The following is a 13,644-nucleotide window of genomic DNA, read 5'->3' as shown; positions in this document are numbered from 1 at the left end:
GGAATGTGGTTATTTTATTCCTTTGACATAGGTGACAGAGTGGAAAAGAGATTTTGGGGTGACCAGCTCTGCTACGTCCCCTGCTGGGTTACGCCTTTCTTGGTGGCTCACGTTGTTTTGTTCCCTTGACTCCATGATTCCTGCTTCCCCGCTGTGCCCTGCATGCCCCCCACCCTCACCTGTTTCTTTAAGCTTTGTATTCTGTGATTTCTATTTTAGAAATGGATATTTTAACCTTCTTAATATAAAATGGTATCGCAGAGGCGGGGCAAGATGGAGGACTGGTGAGCTGTAAGTTTTAGTTACTCCTCCAGGAAAGTAGGTAAAAAGCCAGGAACTGCGTGGACTGGACACCACAGAGCAATCTGTCTTTGGGCATACTTCATACAACACTCATGAAAATGTCGAACTGCTGAGATCAGCGAAATCTCCCAATATAGAAAGCTTCAAAGAATTGCAATTTGGGCACGTCAAGTCAAGAGCAGAACTAAGAGAGTTCTGAGACAAAAGGCAATAATCCACTGGCTGAGAAAATTCACTAAACACCACAACTTCCCAAGAAAAGGGGGGTGTCCGCTCACAGCCACCATCCTGGTGAACAGGAAACACTCCTGCCCATCGCCAGCCCCATAGCCCAGAGCTGCCCCAGACAACCCAGTGTGACGGAAGTGCTTCAATTAACAGGCACACACCACAAAACTGGGTGTGGACATTAGCCTTCCCTGCAACCTCAGCTGATTGTCCCAGAGCTGGGAAGGTGGAGCAGTGTGAATTAACAAAGCCCCATTCAGCCATCATTTCAGCAGACTGGGAGCCTCCCTACACAGCCCAGCAGCCCAGAACTGCCCTGGGGTGACGGCACTCACCTGTGACATAGCACAGTCATCCCTCAACAGAGGACCCGGGGTGCACAGCCTGGAAGAGGAGCCCACTTGCAAGTCTCAGGAGACATACGCCAATACCAAAGACTTGTGGGTCAGTGGCAGAGACAAACTGTGGCAGGACTGAACTGAAGGATTAGACTATTGCAGCAGCTTTAAAACTCTAGGATCATCAGGGAGATTTGATTGTTAGGGCCACCCCCCCTCCCCGACTGCCCAGAAACACGCCCCACATACAGGGCAGGCAACACCAACTACACACACAAGCTTGGTACACCAATTGGGCCCCACAAGACTCACTCCCCCACTCACCAAAAAGACTAAGCAGGGGAGAACTGGCTCGTGGAGAACAGGTGGCTCGTGGACGCCACCTGCTGGTTAGTCAGAGAAAGTGTACTCCACGAAGCTGTAGATCTGATAAATTAGAGATAAGGACTTCAATAGGTCTACAAACCCTAAAAGAACCCTATCAAGTTCAGCAAATGCCACGAGGCCAAAAACAACAGAAAATTATAAAGCATATGAAAAAACCAGACGATATGGATAACCCAAGCCCAAGCACCCAAATCAAAAGACCAGAAGAGACACACCACCTAGAGCAGCTACTCAAAGAACTAAAGATGAACAATGAGACCATAGTACGGGATATGAAGGAAATCAAAAAGACTCTAGAAGAGCATAAAGAAGACATTGCAAGACTAAATAAAAAAAATGGATGATCTTATGGAAATTAAAGAAACTGTTGACCAAATTAAAAAGATTCTGGACACTCATAGTACAAGACTAGAGGAAGTTGAACAACGAATCAGTGACCTGGAAGATGACAGAATGGAAAATGAAAGCATAAAAGAAAGAATGGGGAAAAAAATTGAAAAAATCGAAATGGACCTCAGGGATATGATAGATAATATGAAACGTCCAAATATAAGACTCATTGGTGTCCCAGAAGGGGAAGAAAAGGGTAAAAGTCTAGGAAGAGTATTCAAAGAAATTGTTGGGGAAAACTTCCCAAATCTTCAAAACAACATAAATACACAAATCATAAATGCTCAGCGAACTCCAAATAGAATAAATCCAAATAAACCCACTCCGAGACATATACTGATCACACTGTCAAACACAGAAGAGAAGGAGCAAGTTCTGAAAGCAGCAAGAGAAAAGCAATTCACCACATACAAAGGAAACAGCATAAGACTAAGTAGTGACTACTCAGCAGCCACCATGGAGGCAAGAAGGCAGTGGCACGATATATTTAAAATTCTGAGTGAGAAAAATTTCCAGCCAAGAATACTTTATCCAGCAAAGCTCTCCTTCAAATTTGAGGGAGAGCTTAAATTTTTCACAGACAAACAAATGCTGAGAGAATTTGCTAACAAGAGACCTGCCCTACTGGAGATACTAAAGGGAGCCCTACAGACAGAGAAACAAAGACAGGACAGAGAGACTTGGAGAAAGGTTCAGTACTAAAGAGATTCGGTATGGGTACAATAAAGGATATTAATAGAGAGAGGGAAAAATATGGCAAACATAAACCAAAGGATAAGATGGCCGATTCAAGAAATGCCTTCACGGTTTTAACATTGAATGTAAATGGATTAAACTCCCCAATTAAAAGATACAGATTCGCAGAATGGATCAAAAAAAATGAACCATCAATATGTTGCATACAAGAGACTCATCTTAGACACAGGGACACAAAGAAACTGAAAGTGAAAGGATGGAAAAAAATATTTCATGCAAGCTACAGCCAAAAGAAAGCAGGTGTAGCAATATTAATCTCAGATAAAATAGACTTCAAATGCAGGGATGTTTTGAGAGACAAAGAAGGCCACTACATACTAATAAAAGGGGCAATTCAGCAAGAAGAAATAACAATCGTAAATGTCTATGCACCCAATCAAGGTGCCACAAAATACATGAGAGAAACACTGGCAAAACTAAAGGAAGCAATTGATGTTTCCACAATAATTGTGGGAGACTTCAACACATCACTCTCTCCTATAGATAGATCAACCAGACAGAAGACCAATAAGGAAACTGAAAACCTAAACAGTCTGATAAATGAATTAGATTTAACAGACATATACAGGACATTACATCCCAAATCACCAGGATACACATACTTTTCTAGTGCTCATGGAACTTTCTCCAGAATAGATCATATGCTGGGACATAAAACAAGCCTCAATAAATTTAAAAAGATTGAAATTATTCAAAGCACATTCTCTGACCACAATGGAATACAATTAGAAGTTAATAACCATCAGAGACTTAGAAAATTCACAAATACCTGGAGGTTAAACAACACACTCCTAAACAATCAGTGGGTTAAAGAAGAAATAGCAAGAGAAATTGCTAAATATATAGAGACGAATGAAAATGAGAACACAACATACCAAAACCTATGGGATGCAGCAAAAGCAGTGCTAAGGGGGAAATTTATAGCACTAAACGCATATATTAAAAAGGAAGAAAGAGCCAAAATCAAAGCACTAATGGATCAATTGAAGAAGCTAGAAAATGAACAGCAAACCAATCCTAAACCAAGTAGAAGAAAAGACATAACAAGGATTAAAGCAGAAATAAATGACATAGAGAACAAAAAAAACAATAGAGAGGATAAATATCACCAAAAGTTGGTTCTTTGAGAAGATCAACAAGATTGACAAGCCCCTAGCTAGACTGACAAAATCAAAAAGAGAGAAGACCCATATAAACAAAATAATGAATGAAAAAGGTGACATAACTGCAGATCTTGAAGAAATTAAAAAAATTATAAGAGGATATTATGAACAACTGTATGGCAACAAACTGGATAATGTAGAAGAAATGGACAATTTCCTGGAAACATATGAACAACCTAGACTGACCAGAGAAGAAATAGAAGTCCTCAACCAACCCATCACAAGCAAAGAGATCCAATCAGTCATCAAAAATCTTCCCACAAATAAATGCCCAGGGCCAGATGGCTTCACAGGGGAATTCTACCAAACTTTCCAGAAAGAACTGACACCAATCTTACTCAAACTCTTTCAAAACATTGAAAAAAATGGAAGACTACCTAACTCATTTTATGAAGCTAACATCAATCTAATACCAAAACCAGGCAAAGATGCTACAAAAAAGAAAAACTACCGGCCAATCTCCCTAGTGAATATAGATGCAAAAATCCTCAACAAAATACTTGAAAATCGAATCCAAAGACACATTAAAAAAATCATACACCATGACCAAGTGGGGTTCATTCCAGGCATGCAAGGATGGTTCAACATAAGAAAAACAATCAATGTATTACAACACATTAAAAACTCGAAAGGGAAAAATCAATTGATCATCTCAATAGATGCTGAAAAAGCATTTGACAAAATCCAACATCCCTTTTTGATAAAAACACTTCAAAAGGTAGGAATTGAAGGAAACTTCCTCAACATGATAAAGAGCATATATGAAAAACCCACAGCCAGCATAGTACTCAATGGTGAGAGACTGAAAGCCTTCCCTCTAAGATCAGGAACAAGACAAGGATGCCCGCTGTCACCACTGTTCTTCAACATTGTGCTGGAAGTGCTAGCCAGGCCAATCCGGCAAGACAAAGAAATAAAAGGCATCCAAATTGGAAAAGAAGAAGTAAAACTGTCATTGTTTGCGGATGATATGATCTTATATCTAGAAAACCCTGAGAAATCAACGATACACCTACTAGAGCTAATAAACAAATTTAGCAAAGTAGCGGGATACAAGATTAATGCACATAAGTCAGTAATGTTTCTATATGCTAGAAATGAACAAACTGAAGAGACACTCAAGAAAAAGATACCATTTTCAATAGCAACTAAAAAAATCAAGTACCTAGGAATCAACTTAACCAAAGATGTAAAAGACCTATACAGAGAAAACTACATAACTCTTCTAAAAGAAATAGAAGGGGACCTTAAAAGATGGAAAAATATTCCATGTTCATGGATAGGAAGGCTAAATGTCATTAAGATGTCAGTTCTACCCAAACTCATCTACAGATTCAATGCAATCCCAATCAAAATTCCAACAACCTACTTTGCAGACTTGGAAAAGCTAGTTATCAAATTTATTTGGAAAGGGAAGATGCCTCGAATTGCTAAAGACACTCTAAAAAAGAAAAACGAAGTGGGAGGACTTACACTCCCTGACTTTGAAGCTTATTATAAAGCCACAGTTGCCAAAACAGCATGGTACTGGCACAAAGATAGACATATAGATCAATGGAATCGAATTGAGAATTCAGAGATAGGCCCTCAGATCTATGGCCGACTGATCTTTGATAAGGCCCCCAAAGTCACTGAACTGAGCCATAATGGTCTTTTCAACAAATGGGGCTGGGAGAGTTGGATATCCATATCCAAAAGAATGAAAGAGGACCCCTACCTCACCCCCTACACAAAAATTAACTCAAAATGGACCAAAGATCTCAATATAAAAGAAAGTACCATAAAACTCCTAGAAGATAATGTAGGAAAACATCTTCAAGACCTTGTATTAGGCGGCCACTTCCTAGACTTTACACCCAAAGCACAAGCAACAAAAGAGAAAATAGATAAATGGGAACTCCTCAAGCTTAGAAGTTTCTGCACCTCAAAGGAATTTCTCAAAAAGGTAAAGAGGCAGCCAACTCAATGGGAAAAAATTTTTGGAAACCATGTATCTGACAAAAGACTGATATCTTGCATATACAAAGAAATCCTACAACTCAATGACAATAGTACAGACAGCCCAATTATAAAATGGGCAAAAGATATGAAAAGACAGTTCTCTGAAGAGGAAATACAAACGGCCAAGAAACACATGAAAAAATGTTCAGCTTCACTAGCTATTAGAGAGATGCAAATTAAGACCACAATGAGATACCATCTAACACTGGTTAGAATGGCTGCCATTAAACAAACAGGAAACTACAAATGCTGGAGGGGATGTGGAGAAATTGGAACTCTTATTCATTGTTGGTGGGACTGTATAATGGTTCAGCCACTCTGGAAGTCAGTCTGGCAGTTCCTTAGAAAACTAGATATAGAGCTACCATTCGGTCCAGCGATTGCACTTCTCGGTATATACCCGGAAGATCGGAAAGCAGTGACATGAACAGATATCTGCACGCCAATGTTCATAGCAGCATTATTCACAATTGCCAAGAGATGGAAACAACCCAAATGTCCTTCAACAGATGAGTGGATAAATAAAATGTGGTATATACACACGATGGAATACTACGCGGCAGTAAGAAGGAACGATCTCGTGAAACATATGACAACATGGATGAACCTTGAAGACATAATGCTGAGCGAAATAAGCCAGGCACAAAAAGAGAAATATTATATGCTACCACTAATGTGAACTTTGAAAAATGTAAAACAAATGGTTTATAATGTAGAATGTAGGGGAACTAGCAGTAGAGAGCAATTAAGGAAGGGGGAGCAATTAAGGAAGGGGGAACAATAATCCAAGAAGAACAGATAAGCTATTTAACGTTCTGGGGATGCCCAGAAATGACTATGGTCTGTTAATTTCTGATGGATATAGTAGGAACAAGTTCACAGAAATGTTGCTATATTATGTAACTTTCTTGGGGTAAAGTAGGAACATGTTGGAAGTTAAGCAGTTATCTTAGGTTAGTTGTCTTTTTCTTACTCCCTTGTTATGGTCTCTTTGAAATGTTCTTTTATTGTATGTTTGTTTTCTTTTTAACTTTTTTTTTCATACAGTTTATTTAAAAAAGAAGGGAAAGTTAAAAAAAAAAAAAAGAAAAGAAAAACAAGGAAAAAAAAAAAAGATGTAGTGCCCCCTTGGGGAGCCTGTGGAGAATGCAGGGGTATTCGCCTACCCCACCTCAATGGTTGCTAACATGACCACAGACATAAGGGACTGGTGGTTGGATGGGTTGAGCCCTCTACCATAAGTTTTACCCTTGGGAAGACGGTTGCTGCAAAGGAGAGGCTAGGCCTCCCTATATTTGTGCCTAAGAGTCTCCTCCTGAATGCCTCTTTGTTGCTCAGATGTGGCCCTCTCTCTCTGGCTAAGCCAACTTGAAAGGTGAAATCACTGCCCTCCCCCCTACGTGGGATCAGACACCCAGGGGAGTGAATCTCCCTGGCAACGTGGAATATGACTCCCGGGGAGGAATGTAGACCCGGCATCGTGGGACGGAGAACATCTTCTTGACCAAAAGGTGGATGTGAAAGGAAATGAAATAAGCTTCAGTGGCAGAGAGATTCCAAAACGAGCCGAGAGATCACTCTGGTGGGCACTCTTACGCACACTTTAGACAACCCTTTTTACATTCTAAAGAATTGGGGTAGCTGGTGGTGGATACCTGAAACTATCAAACTACAACCCAGAACCCATGAATCTCGAAGACAGTTGTATAAAAATGTAGCTTATGAGGGGTGACAATGGGATTGGGAAAGCCATAAGGACCAAACTCCACTTTGTCTAGTTTATGGATGGATGTGTAGAAAAGTAGGGGAAGGAAACAAACAGACAAAGGTACCCAGTGTTCTTTTTTACTTCAATTGCTCTTTTTCACTCTAATTATTTTTCTTGTTATTTTTGTGTGTGTGCTAATGAAGGTGTCAGGGATTGATTTAGGTGATGAATGTACAACTATGTAATGGTACTGTAAACAATCGAAAGTACAATTTGTTTTGTATGACTGCGTGGTATGTGAATATATCTCAATAAAATGATGATTAAAAAAAAAAAAATGGTATCGCAGTATTGAATATCCTTTCTTCTCCAGTATACCCCACCAGCCCCCTTGCCTCCAGTCACAGCTGCAGGAAGTAGGCTGACTCCTGTCCCAGAGGACAGGAAGTGAAGGCTGGATGAGAACTGGTCTAGGGACGGGGCATTTTACAGACCAATGCAACTACATGAGAAAGTGAAGAAGTTGAAGTTCTCCTTACATTTCCTTTGGCACTGGAAGCACAGACATTGTCCCCAGTTCTTTGAATATATCTCAGAGGGCAAATACTGAATGTAAAAATGGAAGAGGCACAGATTGTTCTTTTGGTTTAAATTCACAAATGGGAACACTTTGGCAACTGGATTCAGTTACAGATGCTCCCTCAACTTCCATATCTCAAACAGCAGCTCCTTTCTCTCTGTTAAACAAGTTGGCACCAGGGGAGTCCATGAAGATGCCAGAAGAACCATTGAGAGGTAGGGAAGTCATTCTAGATTAGATCAGATATGAATTGGCATTAAGTATTAGTTAAAATGTAGAGTGTGCCAAATACTGTTTGAAGTATCACGGGCGATTTTTGCACCAGCATCCTGGTGTGAGGTTGGTTTAGATCTTGCATGATTGTGGGTTGACTGCGAACATGCACACTTAGTCTTTGATCTACAGGGATGTCGTGCAACACAAAAGCCCACCAAGAGTCTTCAGATCACCGGGCTGGTTCTAAGTTGGGCTGCGCCACCATCTGGATAACTCCCTAACCCTCTAGTCTTGGGCTCTCCTGGTTACCTACAGGCAGCCATGATCTGTGCCACCTGCAGTCTGAAAGCACTGTGTCCTGTCTGTGCCTTGATGTGTGGGGCGGGCAAGCGTGAGCTCACGTTACAGAGAAAACTGTCAGGAAGGGTTCCCTTGAGTGAGAACAGGTAAGGGAGAGGGTTTTGGAAAATCGCAAAGTTCCAGGCAAAAATATGCCTCCTATTGCTGGTATTAAAACTAATGTCAGTTTTTGACTGATGGTTTCTAACTTCATTATATACCTTATTGGCTATTAGAAAGAAAAAATGTTCAATTCTGTAAGTTTGTATAAACATCAAATCAAAAATTCCTGGTTAGAGAGCACAAACTCAGTTTTAAATTGAATTTAAGTCCTCTCTTTCCTTTTATTTTTTCCAAATTAAAATACTGTCATAAAGATGATATTTCTACTTGTGTTTCTCAAAAATGCTTTCTTCCTAGACAATTCCAAATGAATAAAGAAAAATCACATCACTCCCTAAAGATGTATTAAATCATGATGTGCATCTTAAAATACAAAGTGGGTCATTCTAACAAAAAAAAAAAAAACTTTGTATCCTGAATATTTTTGCTATTCCCTCTTGTAATTGCTTTTTTTATGTAAGATACAAAGAAAATAAAATAGGATACTGTCTACATATGGTAGTAGCTAGTAATAGCAGGTCTCTCACCAGCATCTTCATCTAGTTAGCCATGGCTGTGATTGGTCTTTGCCCCCTGAGTAGAGCCCCATGTCTTCTCTGCTCAGGGCCTGTGGCTTCATTTTAGGAGAGTGCAGGGCTGGCTAGAAAGAGGGGAGGGTCAGACGGGAGTTAGCCAAACAGCAAAACCTATCTGACGATATCTCAGACCCAAGCTGATGCAAGGACTGAGCTTTAGAAGCATCAGCTAATGCAGGATGGAGTGTAAAAGCCCCCTAGATCCCGGGTCAGGAGTCCAGAACACAGGCAGCAGGGGCTCAGTCCAGAGGAAGCAGGAGAGATAACGAGAGGGCTCAGAAGAATGCTCTAGCTTGTTGAGTAGCCATGGAAACAGTGAGTCAAGAACCAGCTTGCCCTTAGCATCCTCCCTGAAGTCTTGGTGCAAATATTCCTCTCTGTGGTGTGTCATTTAAACCTGCTGCTGAATCTGTTGGTGGTTTGCACTCAGTTTGGTTGTTTAGTGCCAGAATTTCCTGAGTATCTGTCACAGACCCTTCTTCATAGGACCCACCAGTGCTTTCCCTTCTCCTACTGTCATGGAGCACAGTCATAACCGAATTAGTAAGAAGGCTGCAGTTGAACTACTTTTCTTGGGTTTACGTCTTGCAGGGCCAACCAGAGTGCAGAAGGCAAAGGTGAGAGCTAGCTGGGAGCTGCCCATTCATGCAGGTAGAGGTCTTTCTCAAGACTGGAATTTTGTGCTCAATATGCTGTACTCCTGCCTTATCCACAGGCTTACATATTATGGGTTTTAGATATATTTTCTGGAAGAGCAAATAAGAGGAACTGAAAAAGAGTCACAGGGAATCTGCAAAATGGATCCCTCCCCAAGAGGAAAGTCCCAGATCTCCTGTGTTTCTCCTCCAGCCCCGTGTCACACACACAGATGCCTTCCTGCAGAGCAGTGTCTGTCTCTCCGCAGCGACTCTGGGCTGGTTGGGTTTGGATTTCAGTAATGATGTGCCTTTGTGTCCCTTCCCAGTGGACGGGGTGTGGTCTTGCTGGTCCCCCTGGTCACAATGCTCGGCGACGTGTGGCGGAGGACACTACATGAGGACACGATCCTGCACAAACCCGGCCCCGGCCTATGGAGGGGACATCTGCCTGGGGCTGCACACGGAGGAGGCCCTCTGCAGCACGCAGCCCTGCCCCGGTGAGTGCCCCCTTGCCCCCACCCCACACTCAGGACAGACTCGCCCCATCCCGAAATTTAGTCAGCGGCAAAGCTGGTGGTGCCACGTGACAGTGGGTGCCGAAAGCAGAGAATGAATCCACCCCACACTGTTACCTTCTGAATGCACATCCTGGGGCTGCTGCAGCCAAGTCCCGAGACCCCATGGCCACAGAAATTCACCGTCCCCAGTTCTGGAGATTAGACATGTGGAATCAGGGTGTTACCTGAGCCCTGTGCCTCTGAAGCCTGCAGGGGAGCAGCCTTCCTGGTCCCTTCCAGCTGCTGGAGCTTGCCTGCCATCCTCGGCGCTCCTTGGCTGCGAGCTGCAGCATTTCAGGCTTTGCCTCCATCCTTGCAAGTCCTTCTGCCCTGTGTCTGTCCATCTGTGTGTGTCCAAATGTCCCTCTTCTTATGAGGACCAGTCATATTGGATTAGGGTCCACCAAATCCAGTCTGGCCTCTTCTTAACTAATCACATCTTCAAAGACCCTGTTTCTAAACACAATTGCACGCATGGGACGGAGAGTCAGGGCTTGCACATGTCTTGGGTGACACAGTCTACCCGTAATATTTGTGACGTTTCTTCATACCAACTGTTCCACATTTAGATAATTCTGACCCTGCCACATACTCAGAACACGTGTGCAAAGCCTTGATCACGTTAGTGGGAGAGTGTATATCTCATTTTATTATGAAACCCAAACTTCCCTAATAAGGAAATGTCCCAAGTTGGGCCTTGACCTTGGTAACTAAGTGTTTTGACTCAGTGTCAGCCCCTTGCCGAGCCCAGGGAGAAAGGCTGGGGAAGCAAGCAGCATTTGCAGAGCCCCCGCCCGCATCTCACGGTCTGAACGGGGGAGTTCCCTGCAGACCTCTTCAGGGCCCAGCACAGGCTCCTGCAAAGCCCCAGGGATGGAGCAGGTTCCCCTGAGCATTGGCAGCCACCACCCATCCCGTTTACCTCTCTGGGTTCCTCTCCTCAAGCTGACTGTCAAGGCCCTTTTCACTTCATTTCATCCCCTTTTCCCTCCAAGAGGAGAAGTCCCGGGTGTAACACAGCCTGAAGGTGTACTCAGAGTCAAATGGATCTTTCTCCCTTCAAGAAGGCATTTAATTCCCTAAGGGTCACCTGCCATTTTGCTTTTCAGGAATGGCTTCTCAAATGTCACAGGGGAACCCCATGGAACTTCCTCCAATTCACTTCCTCCCAGATCAATGGCTTATAATGCACAGGTAGTGCAATTAGAGGGGAAATGGCATCAAGTCCAGTTAGATAAGCTGAGGAGCAAAGCAATGCAAGTCACAGAATCTGGTTATAACAGAACATTCTTAAAATTGATAAAATAGGATCTGAGATTTGGTTGGACATCAGGGTGGAGGGCAGAGAGAGCCTCTGTGACATGAAGCTTCACTGGACTTGGCCTCAGCACTGTGGATGTGGCAGTTGGCAGCTCTGGGCGGCTGGCTCAGGCACCCAAAGGAAGCCCACTGCTGCCTTCTGGATCCGAGTGTTAGCTCAGTTTACTGAGACGTGGGGACCACTGCAATTAAAATGAGACCATTTTCTGGATCACACTTAGATATTGAAACAATCATGCCTTTTTTTTTTTTTTTTTTCCAGCTCATTCCTGCCAGTATTTGTGAAAGGTTTCCTTCATATTGAAAAAAGTGCCTCGAAATCTGTTTACACAGTCATTCTGGAAATTGGTTCTTTGCACAAGGCTAAAGTTTGATCTCTAAATTGTCCCTGCATTACAAAGATGGTGCTTAATTTTTTAAGAAGGAGGAAAAAGCAAACTGCAGAGAAAAACATAATTTTATATTAAGAATATTTCATGAAAAATGTCAAGAAACCATTTTTTTAAGTCTAAACTTAAATATGAATATTATTATTCTCTTTTCATACATCTGGAGGCTGGGATGAGTTTATCAAGTCTTAGAAAATCCGACACTTGGGGGTGAGGTGACCTTGCATTGCTTGTTTTGTGGCCTTGACCCAGGAAACCCAGAACTCATGCCTTGACCTTCTGATCTCCTTGACAGTAAACCTGGGAAGATTGAATTCTAACCTCAGTAGAGCCTGGCTCTGGTGTACGGCTTGTGCGGAATTGTTTTTATAGCAGGAGGGAAAATTCTTGTGGTAACTTGAAACTCCAACTCGGCAACTCAGGCCTTCTCTTTACTGGGGATTTTTCAGGAAAGCATTTGAGGGCTGCTCTGTGTTCACCTGGGAGTTTTTTGTGGGAAATGGTGTCAGCATTGGTGACTTCTGCCCTCTACTGGTGGTCTGTGCATTTCAGGGTCATGGATTAGCCATCGAGTGTCAAGTACCACCACTTTATAGCAGAAGATAATGTGGGTTTTAGAAAACTTATTTTAAGTTAAGGATATGCTTGCACTTTTAATCATCCACGCATGTGCTTTGTTTGCTGGATCGGTCAGATTAGAAGATATGACTACAGCTTGTTTATCTATAGAACCACTGAAAACGTAATCTGAAAACTTAAAATAACATGCTGACCTTGACAGTGTTTCCAGGTTGATTGATTTTAGCAGTAAGCGTGCCCCGTCCCCCTCTTCCTGTCCCTGCAGAGAGCTGGTCCGAGTGGTCTCGCTGGTCCGAGTGTGACGTGTCCGGCGTCCAAGTCCGTGCCCGCCAGTGCATCCTTTTATTCCCCGTGGGCACTCAGTGTTCTGGGAACACCACAGAGAGCCGGCCCTGCGTTTTTGATTCTAATTTCATCCCAGGTAAGGACAGAGATGTTTACCAATGCAAGTAAATCATTTCCAACATTTACAGAGAAAATGATTCACAGGTTGGAGTTTTAGCTGTTATTCAAGGCCCTATTTAGTGAAAGAAACTGATGATTCTATCAGCTCTTATGGTTTTGTGGTGATTAAGGTGTTGATTTAGAGGTAAAAGTAGGTTTAGACTTGAATTATTTCATAATCTTCAGTTTTTAAGCACAATGTCTTCTATAACTTATGAACTATGATTCAGTCAGAAAAGTTTGCTTACTAGAATGAAAACATTTTATTCAGTTATATTAATATTAGGTTAAATGAGTTGACACTGCTATGTATTTGTTTTTGCACATGGAAAAGAACCATTCCCTCTATGCAGCCTTAATGCCTTTGGGAAAATGGAAACCCAGCATTACTCTCATCTTGGAGAAGAAATTGGCTCTCATGCCACAGGCTTTTCAGAGTGAAATCAGTGTTTCATTATTGATGACAGTTCATCTGTTGCACGCTAACTGTGTGTGGTGCTATACCCTGATAAATCATTCCGCATAGGCCCACTGTGTACCCTGGGAGTAGGATGTAGGCCAAAGCAAACACCAGTCTGTGATAATGTAAGAATAGGGCTGTTTAACTCCA

The 13,644-nt window shown here is 42.3% G+C and overlaps 1 protein-coding gene across 2 annotated transcripts in view; it reads left to right on the top strand.

The window, feature by feature from the left end:
• Positions 1-13,644, top strand: part of SEMA5A (semaphorin 5A) — a 524,772-nt gene that overhangs the window by 496,692 nt on the left and 14,436 nt on the right. For both annotated transcript variants that reach the window (XM_037799396.1, XM_037799395.1), the window contains 2 exons: positions 10,072-10,242; positions 12,856-13,011. In XM_037799396.1, the coding sequence (XP_037655324.1) occupies positions 10,072-10,242; positions 12,856-13,011 (327 nt within the window). The remainder of the gene's footprint in view (positions 1-10,071; positions 10,243-12,855; positions 13,012-13,644) is intronic.

Source organism: Choloepus didactylus, chromosome 11 (assembly GCF_015220235.1).
Source record: "Choloepus didactylus isolate mChoDid1 chromosome 11, mChoDid1.pri, whole genome shotgun sequence".
Lineage (NCBI taxonomy): Eukaryota > Metazoa > Chordata > Mammalia > Pilosa > Megalonychidae > Choloepus > Choloepus didactylus.
This window is presented reverse-complemented; position numbering and strand designations above follow the sequence as displayed.